Source organism: Anguilla anguilla, chromosome 1 (genome assembly GCF_013347855.1).
Source record: "Anguilla anguilla isolate fAngAng1 chromosome 1, fAngAng1.pri, whole genome shotgun sequence".
Taxonomy (NCBI): domain Eukaryota; kingdom Metazoa; phylum Chordata; class Actinopteri; order Anguilliformes; family Anguillidae; genus Anguilla; species Anguilla anguilla.
In genome coordinates, this window is record NC_049201.1 from 36,796,531 (window position 1) to 36,823,753 (window position 27,223).

The window sequence follows — 27,223 nt, forward strand, 5'->3', positions numbered from 1 at the left end:
CTGGTCCTTGTTTTAAAATGCTTCATTTCACGTACCTATATTTAACAATGGAATCCCCCCAAAACAAATATTCTTTATTTACCCATTCTCGCTCTTTGACTAAGCCATGTATTACAGTGAAAGGGTATACTTTTGGAAAGCTTCTATGTACAAAATATGTTCATAATGGTCAGTTTTTTGGAGAGCTTCCATGCTCAAAATATGTTCATAATGATCACTTACCATAAAAAAGGAATTCACTTAGAAATAACAAAACCACTTGGTTTTACACCTTCCTGTGTGCTCAGACCTGCAGTCAGCTGTCAGACTAACTGTAAATCAGGCATGTAAGAAGTAAGCACGCTGCTGTAATCTGCATATAGATGAAATGAGGCACAGCATCCCAGCACCCCTTTTATTAGTTATCAAAGCTTACAAAGGAATTTCACAGGGAAGTGTGAAGTGAGGGAACTCACCAACAGCCTCACACACATACAAAGCTCACCCTGATGACAACAGAGTGAGAGCCCACAAGGAGCAAAATTACAAAGATATAAAATCAAATCATTAACGATTTACAATAATATAGTGCCCTTTATCACTGCTGCAGTGCTTTTTATGCAAGCATTTACCGATAAACAAAGAAAGCTCCAATAAACGATTGATAAAGCGTGCACTAAGCTTCCACTCCGGGCTCAATGCGAAAACTCAGTGAAAGTAACTGGGTAAGCAGAAGACATGATTTCAGCTACAATAAAGCCGCAAACTACATTCAAAAGCTATGTAAATGAGCTTAAAAAAGACAACACTGTATAGTTACTGTAACGTATATATTGGTTTTCCCAGCAGGGGCAAGCACAATGGGAAGATCATAGACAGGGTAGATTTTTTCAGGTAGTAGCCTGCTTTTAGGTAATTTAGTTGAGACTGGAATGTCTAAATGAGATCATTTCTTTGCTGTTTGTAAGGCAAGAAGTTTTCCATAAGGTAAAACACTTTTTGCATTTGAAATTCTGTTTATGCACATAGAAATCCAAATGCCCCGGAAGCTCATTGGAAGCTTATAAACAAGGATTGAGAGCCCAAAGAAACAGTATGTTTTTCCTCCAAACATAACGATGGTCATTACGGCCAAACAGTTCAATTTTCGTTTCATCAGACCAGAGGACATTTCTCCAAAAAGTAAGATTTTTGTCCACATGTGCAGTTGCAAACTGTAGTCTGGCTTTTTTATGGCGGTTTTGGAGTAGTGGCTTCTTCCTTGCTGAGCAGCCTTTCAGGTTATGTCTATATAGGACTCCTTTTTACTGTGGATATAGATATTTTTGTACCTGTTCCCTCCAGCATCTTCACAAGGTCCTTTGCTGTTGTTCTGGGATTGATTTGCACTTCTCGCACCAAAGCACGGTCATCTCTAGGAGACAGAACACGGTCATCTCTAGGAGACAGAACGCGTCTCCTTCCTGAGCAGTATGACAGCGGAGTGATCCCATGGTGTTTATACTTGCGTACTATTGGTTGTACTTGTGTCATGCACAAAGTAGATGTCCTAACTGACTTGCCAACACTATAGTTTTCTAACATGAAATCTGTGGAGTGGTTAAAAATGAGTTTTAATGACTTATGTAAACTTCCAATTTCAACTGTATTGATCACTAGCGTCTTGTAACAATAATCTGCATTCAATTTACATTCATTCAGCATTTTTCCGTGTCCTAGTCATTTCCGTGAAACATACACGACTGTACAAAGTGGTATTTTTGTAGAGGGGTTCCCAGGGGTGCTGATGGGTAGTTCCATAGAAGTAAGGGGATTTAGCGATCAGAGTAATAGAGTATCAGAACTCTATCTACTATTTAAATGTAAAAAATTGTTTGTTAATTTGTATTTGATTATTATTTCTTGTTATGTTTAAATGTGCGTTGTGTAATGTTAGTTTAATTATAGCTAATTGGGGTAATGGTAGGAGCTGCTGCTATAAAAGGGCTGCATTAGGCTCCTCACGGCAGTTCCAGTCTAGTTCTTATTTTGGATGTGCCAAGAGCAGGAAGATGATATTGTGTACAGGGTCCAAGGACACAGCCTGGCAACATATGCCTATTTATTTTATTTTTTTCTATAGTTTTTGTTGGGTGTTCTTGGTACTGTTCACTGCATACACCGATCAGCCGCAACATTAAAACCACCTGCATGTTTCTTTTTTCTGATTTAATTTGATTTTTTCTGTTTTTAATCAAACAATTCACACGTGGTCAAAGTGCAGACTCAGAGCTTTCATTAAAGGGTATTCTTATACATTTTGGTTTCACCATGTAGTAATCCATAGTCGTCCGTCCGTCCGTCCGTCCGTCCGTCCGTCCGTCCGTCCGTTGTCCGTCAACAATTTGGTTTTCGCTCATTTAAAAGGAAGCGCCTTTGTCGATCGGGCTGATTTTTTGGTGGTGAATTGGACTTGACCACACCAAGGCTGGTTTGATCGGTGACACCACCGCTCATTCAATATGGCCGCCATCTTGAATTTGGTTCCCGCTCATTCAACAGAAAATGCCTTTGTCCATTACGGCATCAATTTTGTGCCAAAAGTATTGTCTGCGTAGGAAAAAAGGTTATGTTCACAAATATAAAAAATAAAATTGCAATTGTTTTTTCTCACTCATGTTTACAATTAAATTTTTTACGAGTACGATTCTGTTTTTCTCTCGCTTGGGGTTTTGGCATGATTTTGACATGGAGGCGGGGTGAAGGGAAGGGGGCGACTTTGTTGGTCACTCGGACAAATGCATTATTGATATGCGTTGTGTTTACCTCCCCTGACTGAAGGCATGCACATCATCATTTAGGCTGCATTCACACCAGATCAGGCAATGTGGCACCATGCCGCAGGGTTGTGCGGCGGTGTGGGCGTGTCACTACATGGCCCATTTGTATAACGTCATGTCGTGAGCTTTAACCCCCCCCCCCCCCCCTCCATTTCCTGTCCGCTAAAACTCAAAAAAAAAGAACAAAAAAAAAGACACAAACACAAACCGAAGGAAGCCTCTTGGCTAGCGTTATTTTGCAGCATAGACTGCCAGCCAGACGCAGACGTTGAAGCGAGGACACAACTGGGAGCGTATTATCGTTTGGTCCATGAACTCCATAGTGCTAGGTACAATAAACTAAGATGCAAAAACTGCTAAATAGCGAATCTTTTATACAGCTTAATTCTGACGTTCAGAATTGATATTTAGCTAGTAATTATTGTTTCGGTACTCATCCCATTACCCGATACTGTCAAATCACGGTGACAATCATAAAATCAAATCTTAGGAAATTAATCGCATCAGTTGCTCGGTAAACAGCGGACTGCTACATGGTAATTTAAACAACTTACGTGATTGGCCACTGCAGCGTGACGTCGGGTTGCGTTCCGGCAAAAGTTGATTCTGGTTCAACTTTCTTGCCTCAGGCCGCTGCGTTTTTTTCAGCACCCCATGCAGTCCCCACTGCTGCAGCCTAAACGCACTACCCCTATTCAAATGAATGGGAAGACTGCCATTTTTCCACATTGCCTGATTTGGTGTGAATGTAGCCTTACTTGGGAACATGGCGGAGCAACGACATCCTTCTCAGGTATTTAGCTAGCTATTAAACTTGTTATTGTGGATAATGAAGTACCAAGTGATGGATTGCTGGTTAAGTTACTAAAGTTAACTATTTAGCTCAGTCATATATCCAGCTGTTCAAAATGTCTAGTCAAGTGAATACCAATGTGTATAAGCTTGCATTTCCCCAAAAAATTGTGACAATTTCAAGGGGTATGAATAATTTTGGTCTTTGAATTTTTTGTAAAAATGTAAAAAAAAAAAAAAAAAACAAAAAAAAAAAAAACAGGTAACATTTTTCATTAATATCTCTAACACAATGTCTTACCATCTTGTGTCACCTCCTTATATCATTTCCAGCCAGAAGAAACCTATTCGTCAAATAAAAATTCACTATAACTCAAAATTTGGCATGGGTATGAATAATTTTGGGCTTAACTGTATGCATGTCTTTACACGTGCTTCCAAAAACATGTAGATTTTGAACTTACCAAAGAATAAATGCAGATAAAAAAAATAATTAACGCCGACATGCTCGTGGAAACGTTTGGAAGCACAGTTAACGATCAAATCTGATCGTACATGTTTCGTGAATGAGGCTCAATGACTCTTCAGTGTTTTCCGACCTGTAAACCAACCTTATTGACAGCAGACTCTAGCATGTTGCAGAAGATTGGGAACTGCTTGAAATTCCCTGTCTTGCGAGTCAGGTTCTCAATGTCTGATGGAGAAAACAAACAATAAGACACAGAAGTGCACTCACAATGCTAAGGATAAACTCCACAAAGATTGCAGAAATCATCAACACCCCCCCCCCCCCCCCCCCCCATGCCCAACTCACAAGCTGGATCAAACTCCCGCCTCCACTGGTCAGCTGTCACAGAATCCATAATCTCCACAACCAGTACCTCCTCCTCTAGCTCCAGCTTTAGAGAAAATTCCACCCCTCGGAACTCCATGTCGCCCAGAACAACCGACCCCACCTCCATTGCGCTGTGTGCCAACCACACCCACCACGGACCTACACAGAAAATGGCAATGGGTTGGCACAAGATGGTACACAGCACAGGAAAATGCACCCAAGGTGGGTGGAGTTTACACTTGATTACAAATACAGCCTGTCCTCATAAGTCTGACGAAACGCACAGCGAAACCTTTAACCATATATGGATTTCCGGATCAAAGCACAATTTATCTATGGAAAAAATGAATGGGAGTTAACAGTCCCTGTCACAGTTTGTGATTTAAACTGCCGTTTAAAACTCTGATGATTTTATCCGGACACATTTTTCTTTTAAACGGCACTAGATCCACTGAATTCAGAGTGATATATACAACTGTAAAAAACAAAAAACATATAATTTATTATACTAAAAGATAAAAGCAAACTGCCTACTTGTGTGAATGGTAGCACTGGAAACAAAGCCCTGTGTGCAATGTTGTAAATGTGCACTTATCCATTAGCAATTTGCTTTTAAAAATTATACAGAATTTTTTTAAATTGTAAACAAAATTGTGGAAAGTATTCTTTTTTCATACACAAAGAACCAAATGTCATACATTTTTTGAAGGAATTAATAAAACGCCATTAATTTCTCCCACTCTATTTTTTTGATCCAGAAGTTCCAAAAATGTGAACGAAATCAAAGGGGATGACGACATGACTTCTGAGCACTGAACTATGGTATGGAACAGACGCCACCACTTGCTTCTGTTGCCGAAGCTAGTGCAAAACACCTCTCAATTTCTCCATAGGCTATAATGAAAAAACTCACGCCTTTTTCTGCCAAGAAAATGCATCCAGTCATATTTTCAACCCAGTTATACTCATAATACTCATAAGAATAGGAATCAATGTGTGATTACACTGGACACGATTCAGTTACAAAATTATAGTTGAGTTGTTTTATTCATTGTTCTCAGGGGAGAGTTCAACACTAGACTCTGGTTGGTTGTACTGAACATGCGATGATAGCGATGTATGGACTACAAAGACCACCATGTCTTTGATGGAAATGTAGGCTAATTACAACTAGAGCCCGACCGATGCCAGATTTTTGGGTCCGATGCCGATCCCGGAGAGTCGTAGCCCACTAATTACCGATGTTTTGACCAATAATTTGTCAAAAAGTGCAAAATTTTCAAATCAATTTGAAAAACATGAAATAAAAATAAACACACAGAACTTTAAGACAGATAAAAAAATGTAAAAGATGATATTAAATTTAATATATATATATATTAAACTTCAATATATGAACAACCTAGGAAGGAGCTCCTTTTCTCATCATAAATGTTCCCTGCTGTGCTGAACACCCTCTCGCTGGGAACTGATGAAGGTGGTGCAGAGAGGTACCGCCTGGCCATCTGTGACAGTGCTTTAAATTAAATTGACTGGATGAAATACGTAACGTATGGCTTCCCTGTCCATAAAAATTTGGTGATGAAAAAACTACAATGCGCTTTTGTGCAGGTTACCCGCGCTAACTGTTGATTGATTCACTTCTCCAACAGCAATCCTTCTCTCATGTTATCACGACAAAGCTAGATAACATAAATGATCTACATTAGAAGTGTTTTATTGGGTTTTTTACTGTCTGGTTAGCTTGCTACGATGACGCGTGACTAGATGACACCCGCTTGCAATCACGCTTTGGCTATTTACACAGCATCATATAGTAGCTAATATCATTATCTCAGATAAAAAACAAATGTGTGATGAATTCAATCACCATTTTATTTTGGCTGGCTATTTATCTGAGAATACAGCGATGTCCTCTGGAAATGTAGATCCTACGCTGCTTATGTGCTCACTGCCACTCCATAAAGGCCTGCTAGCCAGCTAGCTTGCTAAAGTGAACCAAATATGTTAGCTAGCTTGCTCGCTTGATAATGAGGATTGATAAACATAGTGGTTGTATAAACGCATTTAATTAAAAACTTTCACTAAATATACATACCTTTATTGCGGCAATCGAATCTGTGCATACAAGTCTTGCAGTGGAGAATATTGGATGAGGCACGAGTGACAAACGTCTTATTACAGAAGTAGCGCGTCAGCTGCTGCAGTTCACACTTGTATTAGTGCTCCCTCTACTGGATAATTCTAGTAAATAGCAATTACAACATTCGAACAGACAAGTACACATAAATAATCATTGTTTTTTTGTTTATTATACTTATTAAAAAATCGGGGCACATCGGCGGCATAACTGCCGATCCCGATGTCGTCAAAAAAGTCAAATAATGGCCGATATATCGGCCACACCGATATATCGGTCGGGGTCTAATTTTAACGAGTGTAGCGAGCTATAGATCGATTGACTACATTGGTGCTGATCGTCGGGTCCCGTTTTGAATTATAAACTGCCGTCTTATCCTCGCCACTGCCCATCTTCTTTCCATTTAATTTAACACCCCCCGCCTATGGAGTAGCCACCACAAACATGACAGGCTCCATATCTGTTGCCTAACTGCATACCCAGTTGTTCGCACACAGTTGGTATACAGAGCAAAAATAATGAAAACACAGACACGACAGTTTACGATGAAATGGCAACTTTATTATGGGGTTGAGTTCACCCTCCAACTCCAATTAATATTTTCCAAGCTATCGTTGCCTTCCACTGCTCTTCTGACAGCAAAAAGGAGAATTCAATTTAAGTGGCTAGCTTGCAAAAAAGTTGCTGATATTACTGGTTAGTCTATATCAGAATATTTCAGTACCGCTCAGCCACAACATTAAAACCACCTGCATTTTTCTGATTTAATATTTTATATTTTCTGTTTGTAATCAAACAATTCACATGTGGTCAAAGTGCAGACTCAGAGCTTTTATTAAAGGGTATTCTTATACATTTTGGTTTCACCATGTAGTAATTACAGCACGCCATTTCAGTGTTTTAGACTAATTAACATAATGTCAAATAAGAGAGTCATGTTTTGTATTTGGTTGCATATCATTTGCATGCCATGACTTCCTTATGTCTGTGACCTATCAACATCATCAGAGTCTGGATATCTTATTGTCAGGTTGTCCTACAAGCAAAACAAAAACTCTTTGCATTTGAATGGATCTCTACGGGAATTGGGTGGTGCGACTAGATTCAGTAGTAAATTATGCTGATACAGTATGGAACACATTTGTTGGCTAAATGGCTTTATGTCATCAAGGGTCCAAGGTATCAATTGAGCCTCAAACCACTGTGCTGCTGCCAAATATGCAGTAGATACTACAAGCTTTGTACGCCTGAATATTTTTCCATTTAGTTCAACAGGAAAATGAATCAGGAGAAACAATGCTTGTAGTATCTACTGCATATTTGGCAGCAGCATGGTGGTTTGAGGCACATTTGATACCTTGGACCCTTGATGACTTAAGCTGGGAGTATACTTAGCAAGAAGAAAAAACTTCAGGATTGAGAACCACCGGAGAACATGTCCACGAACACTGTTGTCGGTATATTCAGTGAGAACACCGCACCGCTTAAAGTCACTCCACGCGGCTGGGGCGTGAATAATTACGAATAATTACGAGGCAGCTATTAGACGGGGCTGGAATCTCACCCAGACCTCTGTCTCGCGGCTACGCCATTGATGTATAAAGAGCAGGGCTACGCGAGATCGCAACACAAAACAAAAAGTTTAAAGTGGCTTTAGGTTATCTAGCTATGCAAAAGAAGAAAAAAAGGCAAAGGAGATGGTACGTTCGCCCTTTAATCAGAGTAGGACGGAGAATGGACAGTTTTGTCTGTACATTCGGCAAATGCGGAGTTTAGACGAGGGGGTCCACTTTCTCTTATTTCCGAATGTGTGCTAGGTGTTTTGATGACTTGCTGCAACGAGTAGCATCATTCATCAAACATGCAGAAACTCACAGAATTCCCATCTCTTTAGAAGAGAGACTGGCGTTGACTCTCCGTACATTAGCGTGTTAAGTCTGCCCTCTGAACGCTCAACCGTGACGTAACCGTGTGATATTTGGACCAATAGCTGAGAGGGGGAGGTCGGAGAACAAGAAAGAACTTTTTGAAAGGTTCTCCCTGGAGGCCGTCGCACACTGCACCGTACAAACACACAACACCGCGTCTTTTTGTTCGTCAGTTGTTCTGATTGCTTTGTTTTGCTCAAAAAGTTCTAGGCCTACTTCGTACAAAGTATACTGCCTACTTTAAAGCCATTTAGCCAACAAATGTGTTTTATGAGAAAATAAAATATTAAATCAGAAAAATGCAGGTGGTTTTAATGTTGTGGTTGATCGGTGTATAGCCTACTACTTATAGAGTGTGAGCACCTATCGACCAGGTTCGTTCGGTAGACAGGAAAACGTAAACATATTTGCAACTGTAGTCTATATAAAATAGGCAAAATATAAGTAATAATCTGTACCTAGTTATGTAGAAAAAAAAACGTCCTTGTTATCCTCCGGAGGTCACTTTTTCAGTACTTTTTTTTTTCTGTGCCGGCAAATATGTCAGAGGTCGCCCAGTGCTAGCTTTAGTTGCTAAGGGGACGTGGATCGACCACCCCAAAGAGATTAATGGAACTTGTCTTTACTTGAGATCATATTGTAGAAGTGTCCCGTCTTGTGTATTTCAGGTTAATATGAAAATGGCTGGTCCCTACTAGCATTTCTAGCAATCCGTTACATATTCACAGTTGTAACCCAAATTTCAGAAAGCAAAATAGCCATTAGGGAAACAGTTGGAAACTGTGAAGCGACATTTGCACCAATGTACTTAATAGTCGCGATTAAGGAATTCCAAGCGTGTTCCTAGTCTAAAAAATACTGTAGAAGAGATAGGCCTATTTCACACGATGGCGACCAAAACCGGATGTAGGGATACTTTGTTTCCGGTTACCGTTGCTACAGACGCGAGTCCATTTCTGACAGCGAAAAATTGAGCCTAAACAGCGACGTGTGTTCTCAGTCCCTAATAGCTCTGCCAAAGTTCACTGACCGATGTTATCCGCATTGTCGAAGCATTACCAGTGAACGTTAAGTGGTCTAAACTAGACAAGGGCTATGAATTAGTTTTTGAGAAGTTTATATTCGGTTATGAAGGTAAGTATAACGTTAGCTCTGGTTTGCCAGAAAGCTAAATAGCTAGCTTGCTAACCACAGCATGTTAGCCGATTAAAGAGATATTTCACTTCGACATAACAAATTATTTTCTGGAGGCGATTGTGTTTTCGTAGTGTGAAGCAACATCTGCTGTCCGTTAAGGCTCTGCTCTGTTCCTCTCGGCTGTCTCGAAAATGAATGAATAGGGAGCCTGACAACTGTGAGAAAAGCGATTCTGTTAATGTTGACGGTCAGCAGGGTAACACAATGTGTTAGGCTCCACAAAATTACTTGTTATACCGAAGTGAAATATCTCTGAACTAAGTTTTGTACTACCGTTACTATTTTGTGACATGTTTGTGCTGTACTTGTTCTAAGATTTATATTGCTTGTCAGATCGCCTGTGTAATGGTGTTCAGTTCACTACCGAGCTGTTTTCATCACTGATAAAAACTACCCACACATTTTAAAATCAGCTGATATATCTTAAGTAGGCTTGTCACGATGTCCGTCAATACATTTTGTAATTACAATTAACAACTAAAATAAACGTGCATCTGCAGTTTCAACATTGAATATCCAAATATGTGCTTGCTAACAAGCTAGCTGGCTAAAACGTAATTTGCTAATCATAACATAAAACATAGCTAGCTAACTGATTTTATGACATTCTTGAGTAACAAATACCACATGACTGAAACGGCGTTAGTTCTCAATGAACGATAAAAAACAAAGGAGTTGGTAGTGGACTCAGACTTTTGGACCCAAATGTATGTGAGGAGAAAAGTTCAATATTGAGTGTAATCTTATTCACAAAGCAGTAGCTAACTAGCTAGCTATCTTAATGGGTTAGTTTATGTTAGTTTGCAACATTATGACAGTCATGCTACCTAGCAAGTTTTTTTCTTATTTTGGAGCACATCTGTGGGAAAGCTGTGAAAGGGCAAATAAATTCTTCTTCGAATTGGTACACAGGGGAACGCAACAAAACTGGTTGCTCTTCGTCGCTGCCATTGTTTTGGTGGCTGTTAAGATAACCGAAAATGAGAGACCCCTACATCCGGTTTTCATACCCGGAAATGTGAAATAGGCCTATTGTATCCATTTACCTAAAATGTATAAGCATTAAGTTGGGTTTTTTCCCCATTTAGACAGTTATGTGTAATTTTTACAGGACTTGCATTTAAATAGGTAACGGCGTCCAGTCCGCTTTAATAAATATGAAATAAATACGGTAGCATTTCAGATGGTCGATAATATGTCCTCTCACTCTCACGTTATTCCCCTCAGGTTTATTACCAGAATTTTTAATATTGCGTTTTTATATATTCAAGGGTTTATGATCTACGTGGAGTACAAAAAAAAGTTTAATCTCCAGTTACTTAGAATCTCGATAGTTGGGCTATAATCGCTGATAGACGCTCAAGAGAGGAGTGTGTATCAACGTTACATAAGGAATTGCCACAGTTCTGGCTAGAAAGTAATAAAATAAGACTCAGAAGTCTGGCGTAACGCAGAGCAAAAACCTTGCCCATATATGGAATTCCGGTATGAAGGGAAATTTCTCTATGGAAAAAATGAATGGATTTTCACATAACCGTCCCTGTCACAGTCTGTGATTTAAGCTGGCGTTTAAAACTTGGACGTTTTTATCCGGACACATTTCTCTCTTAAATGGCACTGGATCCGCTGAATTCCGATGTCGTTTTTCAACCGAAACAATTATTTTGCTAACAAAAAGCTAACACTGACTGCTGCACATGTTATTTACGTCACAGCTCTTGCGGTTCCCTGGCAACGCTTGTGAAGCACAAGTAACCTAGTTATATTAAGATGTTTACAACAATATATACAACTGTAAAAAAAAAAATAGAATAATGTATAATTCATTACACTAACGGGAAACAACGGGAATAAAACAGTTTTCGCGCCTGTATCGAAACAGCTCCGTGTGTGATGTAACTGTGTGACGGGTCATCTCGGGTGGCTAACCACTTAGCCGTTAGCAATTGGCTTTTTAAAATGACACAGATTTTTTTTAGATTATAAAAAATAGGTAAAAACGCATTGTTTTTTCATGTACAAAAAAAACGTCCAAATGTCATAATTTATTTTAAAGAAATTCGGAAATAGCCATTCATTCGTCACAGGGACGTCTATTTTTGAACCGGAAGTCTCGAAAATGCTAACCAACCCGAAAAGGAATGACGACACGACTTCTGAGGCCTATATGCAACCAAGGGCTGAAACGTTACAAACCCGGTTTCAGGGGGTCTTGGAAAAACGCTATGTCTACACTGCGTGACTGCACCATTGTAAAAAGCATGACAGAGCTAGGGAGATTAATTTGATTGAGTTATGGTTTCATGCAGTTTTCTTATGTAATGACAAAAAATGGTGCTTTATTGTATAGGGCTGAAACGCTAACAAAATGCCTGCAGCTAGCTAAAAACATTAGATTTAAGCATGTCAAAGGATTATTTTAGCATCCTAAGTCTACCTGCGTTAGTCTAGCTCTAGCTTGCTACTTCAGTGTAGCGACAACGTTAAAACGGTATTTGCCTTCGGCTCGGGGGCTTCTGGTGAAACGGGTGCAGAAATTAACGGTAGTTTTTAAACATGGCAGCTAGAACTTAGCTAACGTTAGCTACTTATTACCTGCAATTTTATTAACGCTAGCTAAGTAGCTATCATTTTAGCTTCCCCTTCTTAGCCATCTACAAGCTTGTTGAAACAACGTCGCTAGCCAACACCAACTTATTTCGAATGACAGTAACGTACTGTAGCCTGTAGCTAGCTTGCTAGCTGACACGCCACTAGAGTCCAATGTTAGGACAGGTTTTTCGGTTCGGCAGCTTATAAAAACTTAGCTCTGGGTTCTTTACCCAGTTGGTAGTGCATCCCACCACACACCAGCTTTTAGGCATTTTTCTGTTGTTTGCTAGCAGACGAAAGTGACAAGGAGGCACCTTCACGCAATACAAAAAAGTCAATGGAGAGCGATGAATTGTTTTCCCCTCCGGTGTGGGTGGGACTTAATTGCGCTCTGTCTCTAGGTAGGACAGCAAATAACCTAACACAGCAAGGTGTATGCTAAATTTTAACGTAACGTCGTTCTAACGTAACGTCAGCGATCTAGATCTAAAGGTTGTTTACAGTCTACTTCTCTGTAGCCTGCATAGTTCGTTTACGTTGTGTGCGGCACTCGCGAACGGGCAGATCATTTATACTTGTGCGGCAGGTTGCGCAGGCCACGTAATTAGATTTTGTTACTGACCGTTATAGTTCAAAAGAAAATACCTTCATTCATATTTCCAAACCTACTAAATACTGCACCAATGACCACAAAAATGCTCCGCTAGATGTAACTGGTTGCAACGAAGACATTCACCTGACAAAAGCGCTTTTAGCCGCATATTTAACGTTGCCTATAGGTTTTGTGAATCAACTGTTATAACCTGTTAGCCAGAGCCGTATGCCAGTGACCGCATGTCAGCAGTCAACCAATCATCTTCTTTACGGCGTATGCGGGCACTGGTTGCTAACTACGCGCTTTTAATTTCTTGAGGAGGTACGCGGCCTCAACGCGGACGTGGTCTGCAACCGTCGCGCATGCCGCAGAACCCACACGCAGACCCATTTGTATGTGTAACGTTAAATACCTAGACTAAGCTAACTACGCAACCCAACCAGTTTAAAAGACTACAAACATATCAATGATAGTTATGTTAAATAGACCAATGCCTAACAAATGACAGACGCTAGCTAAATATTTATTCAGCTACTAAGCTAGCTAGATTACAACCAATTAGGTAGCTTCGTCGCGTCAATGATAACTAGCTAGTCTAACTTCGTAGCGTTTACCAAAACAACCAGCGTTATCTAGTTACCCGATTAATACATACCTCAGGATGGCGATGTGCAATTCGACAAACTTATTCCGTATCACTTGAGGCCGCAGTCTTCATGTAAGCACAGACATAGAGCTTCTACAGCTCATTTGACGAAATTTGAAATTTGAAATCACTGTGCTTACGAGAACCAAAGTAATATCGGGCTAACACATACTGCTGAACAACACCGATTGAATGCAGCGGTTCAATAGCCGGGAATTTTAAACAACGCCCACAAAACATTGTCGATTAGATCTATTGGTCGACGGACAAAGGTGCCTGGTGCAGTTCCAAAGCAGGGCATTGGTTTAGCTCCAAAGAGGAGTGGCCAAGCTCCAAACGGACGGAGTTTCGTGTCACACATCGAGATATAAAGAACTGGAGATAGTTCCGTTTACCGGTTCCACGGATATCTATGGGAGGGGTTCAAAGGAGCAATTGTTGCTAGCAACAGAGACTTCAGGTTAGAGTATTTCAAACTAAAAGCTCGGTAAATGCAATTATTTCTTAAGTGCGATTTTGTCGTTTTTCTTCTTGTAACTAATACAGTTGGATATAATTGCGCATTATATACTCATATTTAAAACTATACCTTTAACATTACACAGTAATTTCTGTAAAATCACGTTCCCATCAATTGTTGCTGGTGTTTTAGTGTAGCCTGGCCATGCATTTCTATACACTGTCAGTTCAGTACTGGCTCATTGTTTACCAGATTACTGCCAAAACTAAAAATTGAAATGAAAGGGAGTATACATTTACTCTACAGACCCATATCTTCAAGATTATGCAATAATTTCTTTGAAATCACGTTCCCAGCTGTTGTTGCTGGTGTCTTGGTGTAGCCCGGCCATGCATTTCTATACATACATGTTAAAAATATCTTAACTTAAAATCCATATTATATGATGTTGGTCGTTGTTTCCGTCTTTTTGCTTGGTGTATGACAGTGCTTGCTTTTATGGTCTCTGAAGTATTTTAAATTCATTATTAAACTATTTTCATTATTTTGCATTCTTAAGTTTTAAGGTACAGTGCTTTAGGGTATCAGTTAACACACTTGCCTCAGTGTAGAGGTTCTGTCGACCAGAGGGAAATGCTTGCGGGATTATGATAGTAAGGGGCAGCAGAGTAATTTTTCCTCATAAGGTTGGTGCCAATAGCCCAATCAACTCTTTTGTGAGAGAAGTGTGAAGTTGCTTTTGTTTGTTTAATCACCCTAGCTACCATGCTCATACTCAAAACTCAAAGCAGTGATTAACTGCTGAACTATTCATGCTTTCATATATTTACGTTTTCTAAAATGTTATGCTGCCAGCGTCCTGTGGAATTTAGGATTCTACAGCAATTACAATTGATATTATTCAAAATAACCCCAGAAGGGATTTTTTATTGGTGAAATGAAATGAAATTCCAAATTGTAGCCAACCTCTTTTGTCATCATCCTGGTTGTGTGGCAAAAAGCTCCTGAGCTAGGGTCTTGCTACCACGAGGAATAAAGCATTTTATTTTTTATGAATGGGTGTTTTCTAAAATTACGATGAAAAAGGAGACATGAGCCTGTTCAGTTCGAGTAGCCAACTGCAATGGAATTTTCAAGCCTCCGGGCCGGTAGTTTTAAAACTGAGACTTTTTGCACTTTTGTAGCATTTTGAGAGTAGCCTACATATTTCATTAAATGTCACATCTCATAACAATATGAGTAAATGTGTACAGTAAATACATTTTACTATACAAATAACATCAAATTTTGGTTCATGTTGCTGAAGGAAAACATAACCCCCAGGATGGCTACAGACCAAGACACGGTTGGTGACAAAAGCCCAATTAACTCTTTTGTGAGAGAAGTGTGAAGTCGTTTTCGTTAGTTTGTTTACTTAATCACTCTGGCTACCGTGTTCACACTTAAAACAGGCAGGGTGACTGAATGCAGTTCAGAATGGTTACCTGATAGTGTGACTACACCACTCCCAAGTATAGGGTGGGAGACCCTTGAAATAGTTGTCTTTAAATAACGTCCCCAAGGGTAAGTGTTCAGTTAAATGAACAAGCAGAGGCCTCAAAATAAAGGGTATTTTATTACAGTCATTGGAGGACAATACATAGCATTTATTTGTTAAAAAAAGCAAAAAACAACCTCCTACTGGCTATCCCAATCCTCATACACAACTGTAACCGTGACTGGCCACTAGAGGAGGATACACATGGAGCCTGCCCGAAAGGGAATAAGATCACTATGAACGGATACACAAGGGTGAAAGCCTTACACGCCAAATATTAAAGATCACTGCAGATCCAAGCCATATATACACACAAATGGTAAATGGACTGCATTTCCACACACAAGTAGTGGAAACACAGCAAATATATGAAATCTTAGTCTAGCCCAGCCGGGAACTTGCGATTGGTCCCACTGACTACATGTAGATAGAACACATGGACCTACCACAGTCATGCGTCTTTGTCTATTAAACTAGAATTGCTATGCTGTAACTTATTTGTATGTTCACCATCTCACTCCACCTAAGTACGTGTTGACTGCATTTGCACATCAATAGGTGTTCCCACACACAGATATTCTCATTACCTGAATGTCTTAATATTAGAAAATTAAAGTGAACTGGTAGTTATGTACCAATATATTGTTATGTTACAATATATAGTCTTCTCAGTATGTTTACAGCTTTTGAAGTTTTTTTGTCATGTGTAACTTGTACACCATAGGCAACTTCAAGAAACTTTAAAGTACTCCCGGTACGTCATATTTCACTATTGCATGGGACTGGAGTGTTCCCCAGAGGTACACTCCAGGTACACTGCACTATCTGTTGACCTTCTTATTTGTGAAGAGCTCTTTCAAAGCACATGGTAAACATTTTTGAAAATGTTGACATTATAAAATGAGGTGACAATTCAAATATTCCAGGTTACCTCAGAGTTGCAGTTAGGTTGTGGGTTTTTAGACTTTGATGTTACTGACCTAGGCTGTTTTCTACACACAAGCCTGTTTTTTGTTTATGCGGTAGTGATGGACTGGTGGAGAGAAGGTTTAATTCTGAGCCAACTTAATTTTTTTCAAAGGTAACAACTTGAGTGATAACTGGCTGAAGAATCCCGAGTAGTAGTCTGGAAACAGACTGCAGTCAGGTATAAAGAGTTCATCCATCAGAGGATTCTGGATTCCAGAAATGCTCTTTCCTTTGAGCATCCCAGGTGGAATGATTGCTCAGACCCTGGAAACACAAGAAGACACAAAAACAGGGTGCATTTACTTGAAGCAGAATTCATGTCACAGCACAGAACTGTTGAAAATTGTTGAAACACTGCAGAAAACTCAGGCAGTGTCACACAGGCGGACAGCTACATTACCTGAATAGTACTGTCTTTTGACAGGATCTCTTATAATTCCGAAGAGTCCACTGACTCCTTGGCACTGCATGTTTTAGATCTCCTTATTGTAATTCACCCAATTCAGTTCATCCGCTAATTAGAAAGCTTTTGATTTGCTGGATCAGATATGTTCCAGCACGAAGAGATCTAAAACATGCAATGAGAAACACTTATATGGAGGACTGCTAGAAGTAGTAGTGTGCCAATACTGTACTGTCAGAAATGCAATATAATTTGCCAGTTGTCAAGCCAAGTTGTTGAAGAAAAGGTAGCACTCATTAGAGGTCATGCAGGTCAATTTAGTAAATTGGTAGGTTTGCCAAGATTTATAATGGGGGGGGGGGGGGGGGGGGGGGGGGGGGTAACAGGCTTGGGGTATGTGAAGAATCTGACCTGACTGAGTCCTAAGGTATCGTGTGCATAATAAATTGTGGTGCATTGCAATGGTTTCATCACTTGTGTACTTGTTGGTGGTTGTGTGGATTTTGAGTGTATGTATCTGTGTTCCAACATGCTGATATCCAAATTATATTTCTTTTTTCAGGTTATATAAAATGATGCATTTTGTCCTATTCAACATTTCTTGTATCTATTATACAAAAGGGAATGACTGCATAGCCCGTGTGAGCTAGATACAAATATCACAGACCGTAATGTTCCAACTAGGGCTGTCATGATATCACATTTTCATAAAATTATTATCTTGGAACAACATATCATGATAACAATATTATCAACATCTACAGTAATACTAAACAAACTTTTAAAAAGAGTGCTATCACTCAACATGAACATTTAACTTTGTGTTGAAGCATATATCAATAATATTCCTGACAGATTGTAAACATTCATAGTTAATACAATCTGTCACTTACTTCCTGCTTATTTCTAGTTTTACTCATTTCTACTAATCTCTACTAACTTATAGATTGTAAAGTACTAACCTCACTAATATACTAACATGTGAATATTACTAATGGACTAACACACACTAGTTTTGGGTTTTTGATAGTTTAGATCACTATACTAATACATTAACCAGTCTCCCCTTTTCCATGCTGCGCTGTAGCTCCGCCCCTTTTCTTTCTAGCCTGCTCTAACGCGGAGTTCTGCAATTGCCTGCACCTGTCTCTTGCTCTGACTGCACCTCTCTCTCTCTGCACGTGTTTTACCTGCTTCACCCAGGCCGTCTATTATCATTGTTGTCTATGTGATTCCAGTCCGCGTTTTGTCAGTCCCCTGTCATTGAATTAGTTTTCCTAATGTTCTTCACCTGGATGTTGTTTGTTACTCCTCCCTCACTCACTTAACCCCTCCTTGATTGTTATCTTCCCCAGTGTATAAATGTCAGTCTTTTCCACCTGTTCAGTGTCAGAACGTTGATCGAATTCATTGTGCCGATTGTTAGTAAGCCTTTGTCTATCGAGATTCCTGCGACACCCGTTTGTACGACTTCGAGTTTGCCTGCCCCTTTTGGTTTTGTTTGCTTCTGGTTTGACCTTCGCTTTGCCTTGACTTCTCTTTTGCCTGTCCCTTTGTACCTTCGCCACTCTGATCTCCTGGTTTTTGACTTTTCGCCTGTTTTTTCACTATTCTTTTGGAAACTCGATTCGGCACCGTACTCTCTCTGATTACCTGGCTTCGAACCTCGGACTGAATAAAGACAACGTTTTTTGGATTTCCCTGGTCTGCGTGTGGGTCCTTGCACAGAACATCACAGTATATGCATTATCTGTGCATATGTCCAGTGCCCATCTGAATAAAATCAACATGAGGAATAAGGAATCCATATCTAAACAGAGATCAGCGCTAGGATCATGCATATTGATGGGCTTCTTTAACTTTAACTTACAGATGCACCCCAAAAAAGGCCTCCTTTACCTTAAGTGGCAGACGCACCCCAAAATTCATGTTGAGGTTGTATCATTCACATGACTTGCCTTTCTATAGCCATTACACTTTAATATTTAGATAACTGGTCACTTATTCAAGCCTATTCGTTGAACTTGACCTGGTAATCGCGCGTGCCCGACTAGCTCTATATTCCTAGTAGCTCTCGCAGTCTGCAGTGGGATTACATCGTGTATATCACGTTTGTTCACGACTGTTGATTATGGGTAAGTGAATACTTGGTGAGAGACCTTTTTCAGTCTGTTAGGTAATATCTTTTTAACACATGTAAATACGTGAGAAAATAAACACTTTAAAGAATTACCATAAGCTTAAATCGCAACGTAGCCTACATAATAATCAATCTCAAACTGCATTCATTTATTTGCTTGGTTAACAAGCGTACCTACTTTGTGAAGAATATGTAATGATCATAATAATAATAATAATAAATAATCCATAATCAACCATTGGGAATTCCGGTGTCGTCTTGTTTTCACGTCAAAACATTTATATGATCATATTTAGTAAAATGAGTTAATCGTCAAAAAGATAGCGTAACAGTTTAAACTTGAAGGGATATGAACATCACAACGTCATGAACACCGGAAGCTTTGAAGTACAAGTGCAATAAAGGCTTGCTTACAACTTAATTTATAAAATAGGTGCATTTTAATCGGCAAGACCACTAAATCTGCACTGTGGATTATCTGATTTTATTAACAAGCCCTTTTTGAAAGCACGGCGAACGAAGACATCAGAAAAGTCAAATAGGCTGAGCAATGGTTGGTTAAAAACTACCTTCCAACATTCGAGCTAACAAACCGCTGCTCGGTGCATTCACTTCTACATCATTCAATAGGCTACGTCTTTCTGTGGTGTATTTTCAAATTTACCCCGCCCCCTCCGCAAAATAAGATAGCGAAACTAAGTTTGCCTTTTTCCCAGGTTCCAGTTTAAATTTTTTTTTTCCTGCCAGGACAATAGAAAAACGAAAAGGCTTGTATTTTTAGCTGCTTATAAAATATCTGGTGTTTATCTGGTTTTATCTTTCTCCACTACTGCAAGAGGGAACTAGGGACACACCCCCAGTAATATAAGGATGAAATATAAATCAGAGCATGTATACCTAGCATTTTAGAGCATATTTCTGTGTATAAACAGGCCATCGTGACGCGCGACAAGCCGAAAAAACAGAACAGAAGCGAAAAACTACGCTTCAGTTCGCTTGTGTCGCGCGAGCTTCTCAGCCGGTTCGCGACGCGTTCGCATCTGGTGGAGACGACGTCGCCCGCTGCCGTTGTAACAACAGTACTTCAACTACGCTTCAGTTACGCGCGTAATACGCGCGTAGTGCGCTCGCGGTCGATACGCGTGCGGTGGGCTTAAATTCAGTTTAAACCGAAAATCTGTAGGCTACATGTTTTAACGGCACCAATCGTTCAGATAAATCTATACAACATATCCAATTTATTCAGCTAATATTTTGAAAACTTCATTACCTCGGTTTATAAAATTACTTGTTAATCACAGTAAGTGCCCCGTCAAACTATGGAGAATGAGTCTGACAACTAATTTTAAATGTTTTGGTGTTCTGCCAGGAAACTAGGCTACTTAAGCAATTTGCGTAGACCCGCAAACTCGTGTAACGTTCAGCGAACTGTCGTTACGGCGTATTCTGGTAACTTAACTTAAAAGACAGAAATACTGTATATATGCTAAATATACAAGTACTTAAATCAGTCGCAAATAAGCATTCAGCCAAATGCAGCGAACTTGATATTTAATGTAGTCTGCCACCGTCATTATTCAGTTCGAGGGTCAAGCACCAAGCAAGCGCGTCAGCTAAATCTAGCTAGCTGTCTAACGCCGGGCACCCACCGCACGCGTCGCGTAAGCGTCGCGTAAGCAGCACGGCGAAGCAGCACGGCGCGACGCGTAGGGTGTCTCCACTGGTTCCGTTTGTGTCGCGCAAAGGCTTGCGTAAAAGCTATATATTCCTAGTAGCTCTCGCAGTCTGCAGTGGGATTACATCGTGTATTTCACGTTTGTTCACGACTGTTGATTATGGGTTAAGTGAATACTTTGGTGAGAGACCTTTTTCAGTTTGTTAATTTGGTAATATTTCGTTAACTCGTAAATACGTGAGAAAGTACACGCTTTCAAGAATTACCATAAACTTAAATCGCAACGTAGCCTGCATAACAATCAATCTCAAACTGTATTAATTTATTTGCTTGGTTAACAAGCGTGCCAATTTCATGAAGAATATGTAATGATCATAATAATAATAATAAATAATCCATAATCAACCATTGGGAATTCCCGTGTTGTCTTGTCATTCACGTCAAAACATTTATAGGATCATATTTAGTAAAATCATCATGAAAAAGACAGTAACAGTTTAATCTTGAAGGGATATGAACACCACAACGCCATGAACACCGGAAGCTTTGAAGTACAAGCGCAATAAAGGCTTGCTTACAACTTCATTTATAAAATAGGTGCATTTTCATCGGCAAAACCACTAAATAATCTGATTTTTTTAAAGCTCTGTGGATTATCTGATTTTTATTAACAAGCCCTTTTTGAAAGCACGCCGAACGAACACATCGGAGAAGTCAAATAGGCTGAGCAATGGTTGGTTAAAAACTACCTTCCAACACTCGAGCTAACAAACCGCTGCTCGGTGCATTCACTGCTACGTCATTCAATAGGCTACGTCTTTCTGTGGTGTATTTTCAAATTTACCCCACCCCCTCCGCAAAATAAGACAGCGAAACTAAGTTTGCCTTTTCCCCAGGTTCCAGTTATTTTTTTATTTATTTATTTTTACAAAACGAAAAGGCTTGTATTTTTTTTAGCTGCTTAAAAAATATCTGGGAGGTAACTAGGGACACACCCCCAGTAATATAAGAATGAAATATAAATCAGAGCATGTATACCTAGCATTTTAGAGCATATTTCTGTGTATAAACAGGCCAACGTGACGCGCGACAAGCCGAAAAAATAGAACAGAAGCGAAAAACTACGCTTCAGTTCGCTTGTGTCGCGCGAGCTTCGCAGCCGGTACGCGACGCGTTCGCATCTGGTGGAGACAACGTCGCCCGCTGCCGTTGTAATAACAGTACTTCAACTACGCTTCAGTTACGCGCCTAATACGCGCGTAGTGCGCTCGCGGCCGATACGCGTGCGGTGGGTGCCCGGCTTAATACTTACTGCTTACCGATATCACTGGTGACACTATGGCTGCGTCCGAATAGTCTTTTTTGCTTAGGAAGGTTCCTAACTGAGTGAAATGACCCGGAAGTATCTAAGTGGCAGCCATGATAAGAGTTGTTCGAATTCTCTAAATGCTAAGGAAATGTGCTTCAATGCTTCCTATCTTATCTCCTTTAGCATAGGGCACACTGGACCGTCCTTTACGAAAGGAAAGGAGATAATGCCGTCCCACAATTCCGTACGGCAGCAACATTTAAAGCGAAGCACCATTCGACCGTTCACGAAAACAAACGATTAACACGACTGAGTTGTGTGGTGGTTCTTAAGCTATTACATGCATAGGCTTACAATCAGATCATAATCAGCATATTAACCATAACACAGAAGTCTGTCTTTCAAGAAAAAGGGATATGAGACGTTTTTAACCAGATTGTTTTTAATTCAACATGTTTGAAACTTATGATGATATGTACAGTAGTACATGTGTAGGCCTAACATGCCTATCTTGCATTAAATTTAATGAATTATTTTCATACAATCATACTAATTGGGATTCATGTCGATAAATATGAGTGGACAGGAGGGTGATCGTGAGCAACCATTCTCAATGTGACAACCATTTTGTTTCACTTTTGTGACTGGTAGCCTATATTCCTTTTTATTTCAATTCCAAACTTGGTAATGAAGTAATATTTTTCACCGGGTGGTCCACGTTTATAGCCTGCATGAAACACGTCAAGAACGCACGGGGCGAAGTATCTAAGATGCGCTTTTAGTAGTCCATCTTCGGAACAGTGTAGTTTTACCACGGCAGACCCACGACAATAACATCCGCAGTCGCATAATTACGTAGCCTAGTGTAAGTGCAGTCGGATTCTCTTAGCACCGCGGTTGTCTTTTCCTAAATCCTTTTGAATTCTCCTTCACGTCTTTCCTTAACGTCATGACGTTTTCCATCGAGGTCAAGGAAAAGTGGTTAGGAAAAGACATAGGACGTATTTGTTTTGACTATTCGGACGCAGCCTATATTTCCACCAGAAGAAATTTAGTCGGCTAAGAGGAAATTCACCTGTTCGTTCTCCCACTTTGCTAGATTAACGTTAGCTACACTAACAGTAGCTCATTTCGTAACCGTCGGTCAGCTAGACTGAAAGCTGGCAGTCAAAACGAAATGATTCAGACTACTGCACATAGCTAGCTAATGATGTCAGGTCACATACTTTTTTTCATTCCATCAAACAAGACAATTAAGCGGGCAAAGCATATTTTAAAAATCCTTAGGCTATATTAATCCACTATTATTTTTAGTGAAATTGGAAGACGATCATTTTTATTAAGATCCAATTAAAATATTTTACATTTTTTTCTACTTTATTATTTAAAATTTTTTATGACGTTTCTGTTCTCAAAATAGCTATGCATGCCATGTACACTGTAAAAATGGATTTGGCTTGTTTGTTATCCTAACTAATTTTTTCATGTCAATAGGACGTAGGTTCGTGTAAAAAATGTTTTAACTTAAAATAAGTTGACAACCTCTCAACTACATGAAAGTTTTCCTTTTACGATGTTATCTTAACTAAATAATGTATGTGGAGTTGAAAATGGGGCGAAGTTGGCAACGTGTGCATCATCACGTGGCTACGTCGTGCGTCAAGTGGCTTATGGGAAAGCTGCGCGAAGTTGGAGCAAGTGAGAGACACAGAAAACCGGAAAAGAACAGAAGAAGAATTGCAGATGAGTACAAATTGTTCTAATCATATAGGTAACATTAAAAGGTGTAGCGTTTTATTCAATTCCACGACCTTCCCGTGACTTTTGTGTGTAGTAAACGGAACTGCAAAAAGTAGGCTAACGGTCGCCTTGTGGTATCGTAGCCCCATCCGAACTCTAGTTAACTAGCTAGCTGGCTTGCTAACGATGGCTAGCTAACGAGAGTTCTGATGGGGCTAGCAGCATGTATGATAAATTATGATCGACAACACAGTAACTTTCAAATTAACGGTAACAACAGAAAGTGGGTGGAAGAAGAATTGTAAGGTGAGTACAAATTAAGTTATAATCATATGTATAAAGTTAGCTAGTTATTATTAAAAACTGTATAGTTAGCGTTAGCGTATAGTTAGCTAGCTAGCTAACGAGGCTTCGGGTGGGGCTAGCATGTATGCTAATTTATGGTCGACTACACAGTAAGACTAGATTCACACCAAATCAGGCAATGCGGCACCTTGCTGCAGGGTTGTGCGGTGGTGTGGGCGTGTCAGTACATGGCCCATTTGTGTGACGTTGTGTTGAGAACTATAACTACCCCCCCCCCCCTCCATTTCCTGTCCGCTAACTCAAAAAAAAGGACAATTAAAGCCGCTAGCGGCGTTGGGAGGGGTCCAAGCATTGGCACTATTGCGCCCCCTATGGAGCGATTTTAAAATAGTTTTGTCCTCATGATCATATACCTTCACCCAACATATCTACTGAATATCATGATGATTGTATAAAATATTGATGACTTATGGCCAATTTTGTGCTAAGAGACGCTGTCAAAATACTTAGTTGCTTCGCTATGGATGTGTCCTGGCCGCTTGCCGTAAAGGCCTTTACTACGTCGTAGCACTTAGATGGCATGTCGTAACACTTAGATGGCCTGGCGTGTATGTAGAGCTGCAGCGCTTCCACACCGCAACTAAAAAAGGCGTTTGACTATTGTTGTCACAATACCTAAATTTTTACTTTGATACCGATACCAGGTTTAGTATCACGATACTCGATACTGAAATGATACTTGAAACTTAAATGATACTGATTCGATACTCGGTACCTAACGAAACTGAAATTACCTTAAGAGAACAGAAACATAATGTCTACAAGGGTTGACCTTATTTTCGAATTTCGAAGCTTATTAACAACCTTTAAGTTGTAGCCTGTTCAACATATTAATAAGCATAGGCCTATAGTGTTACAACACTAAACAATAGAAAAATATATTAAATATATTTCAAAAATTAAACAATTGTAAACTAAATAATCTTTAAAGAGGTCTTTCACTTTTAAATAGATCTAAAAAACAGCATATTTTAATAACAATACAGCATCTTCCTATAATAAAATATTTCCAAATTAGAACACCTATTACTACTGAAGTGAACTGAGTCGAAGCTTACGCTGTATCAACGAGTGAGTGCACAAGCGCAACGTCACCTCACTTGGCAACCTTAGTTGCTACTGCCATCTAGTGAAGATTCTGACAAATTACACTTTTCATCCTCTCAATCTGTAATGTGGAAGACACATTTCCCTGGCTTTTACATTTGACACAAAACTACCGAACGTCGGAAAATTCTAATACCGAACCGTTTCTTTTTTTTTTTTAAGTACCGAAAAGGTGCTGAAGTTTCGGTATACTGTGCAACACTATGTCAGACACATATTCCAAGCTCAGCTTAGCAGAGAATGCACACTTCAGAGCGCCTCAGAGACAAATAGAATAATAATACATATTTCAAATAATAAATACGACATTGAAAAAAAACGAAACAAAAAACAAAATATCAACTCGTCATCTCTGCGAGCTGCGCACAGAGTAGCCTACCTTATCATTTATTTCGACATTGGCAGACTACAGCATAAATTGCGTCTTTTGTTTATATTCAATATTAGTAGTTGCAGCGAGAAACTGCAGCTGTAGACACAAGATAGTGTGTTATGTTATGGTAGCAACAGAACGAAGCGGACTATATATGTATTACCGTCATTGTTTTATTATACCAGCGTTTTCACGCGTTTGCACAGAAACTCAAATACTATCAATAAAAAGGTTTAGCTATTTCTCAGCATAATGACAGATTCAAAGACACGAACTCACCCGATACTGTCTTCAAATTGATCCATGCTCAAGAAAAGTCATTATTCATCCTCTCAAAAAGCTTTTACTAACAAACTTTTGGTAGCCTAGCATGCACTCTGGCTGGCACCAAGCAGCAAAAACCAGACTTCGTTTATGAAGCTCATTTCCTGGTCTTGTTGTTCCTGGTTGTTCATTAGCGCCACTACGGTTGGCTCCAGTATAGGTGTTTTCATATCCGGTTTCCATGTAAGTCTACGGTACAAATGCGGTCAAAATACAAAGTCAATAATTTTTTCTCATGAGTACAAATAGTCACAATATGTGTATTTTATTCGTCTTATGACTGTCCATGGGTCGATTTCATGATTTATTGTGTCATTTGAGCACTGTTATAATATTTGTTGTGGACCAATGAGGTACAGTTTGCGTCACTTCCTGATTACTGCAGAGGACTAAGCTACAGTAGGGGCTACAGTCTATGGTCACTGGGGTGGGAGGTGGCGCCTCTTGGCCTTGACATTGTGGCTCCGACCACGGTCCACCTGTGCGAAGTCAGAAAATGCAGGCATCCCATTTCGTAGTGATTTCATTATGGCGTGTGCTATTTACAGCTGCAGTAGACGACCATAAAATAATCATCCTCTGAAGTCTTTTGGTAGGCGAGTCATTTTTACTATTTCCTTTAGCTTACTTAATCAAATAATTAGTTGGCAGAAAGCGTAATCAGCTTGCTATATTTGGTAGTCCAGTAGCCTATGCTAAAACTTCGCAACTTCGGCTACCAAGCTATTTGACTAGCTAGCTAACCCTAACCAGCAAATATTCAATCTGTCAAACGTGTTTGACGGCTTGTCAGTCGTGTACATTCCGTAAATGTCTACCTGGGCCATGCTTCACGCATGTGGCAAAGCTACTATAATCCCGATTTTGGGATAAACATTGCAAAATTTTCAGTTTCACGAAGCGAATTAAGAGTCTTAAGGTTTATTTGCTGAATAACATACAACACACGATGAAATCACACGCACAATTTAATGAAATTAACCATCTTTGTAAGACTGGCATTTAGAAAGGAACATGTTTTTAACATTTAAGAGACCGACAAGAGCATTTAAGACCGTGGTTCTCAGAATCGGTCCTGGGGGCTCCTTGCGTATATTGGCTTTTCTCCATTGGTTTTGATGATTTACAAGAAAAAAAATAGCCTAATAATAATTAGAAATTCAATGTACATTATTTTTGTCTTCATGCACCAGGTGGAAAACTTGCTGTACAAATTGTGTTGTCATATTTACACGCCTGCAGATCAGTTATTAAAATACTTGGTAGATTTGTTAATCACCGCTTACAGTGTTAATTT

At 39.6% G+C, this 27,223-nt stretch overlaps 1 protein-coding gene and 1 long non-coding RNA gene across 4 annotated transcripts in view; both read right to left on the reverse strand.

The window, feature by feature from the left end:
- The window catches only part of ccdc61 (coiled-coil domain containing 61), a 94,059-nt gene extending 80,189 nt beyond the window's left edge, over nt 1-13,870 (reverse strand). For all 3 annotated transcript variants that reach the window (XM_035410186.1, XM_035410177.1, XM_035410169.1), the window contains exons 1-3: nt 13,533-13,870; nt 4,405-4,584; nt 4,202-4,284 (exon numbers count right to left, since the gene is read on the reverse strand). In XM_035410186.1, coding sequence (XP_035266077.1) covers nt 4,202-4,284; nt 4,405-4,552 — 231 coding nt within the window. In that variant the 5' untranslated portion in view covers nt 4,553-4,584; nt 13,533-13,870. The remainder of the gene's footprint in view (nt 1-4,201; nt 4,285-4,404; nt 4,585-13,532) is intronic.
- Nucleotides 13,871-15,581: 1,711 nt separating this feature from the next.
- Nucleotides 15,582-22,101, reverse strand: LOC118223564. The gene is made up of 2 exons (XR_004764463.1): nt 22,027-22,101; nt 15,582-16,753 (listed from the first exon to the last, which is right to left on the reverse strand). It is a non-coding gene; the product is annotated as an uncharacterized LOC118223564 (long non-coding RNA).
- Between the last annotated feature and the right edge of the window lie 5,122 nt (nt 22,102-27,223).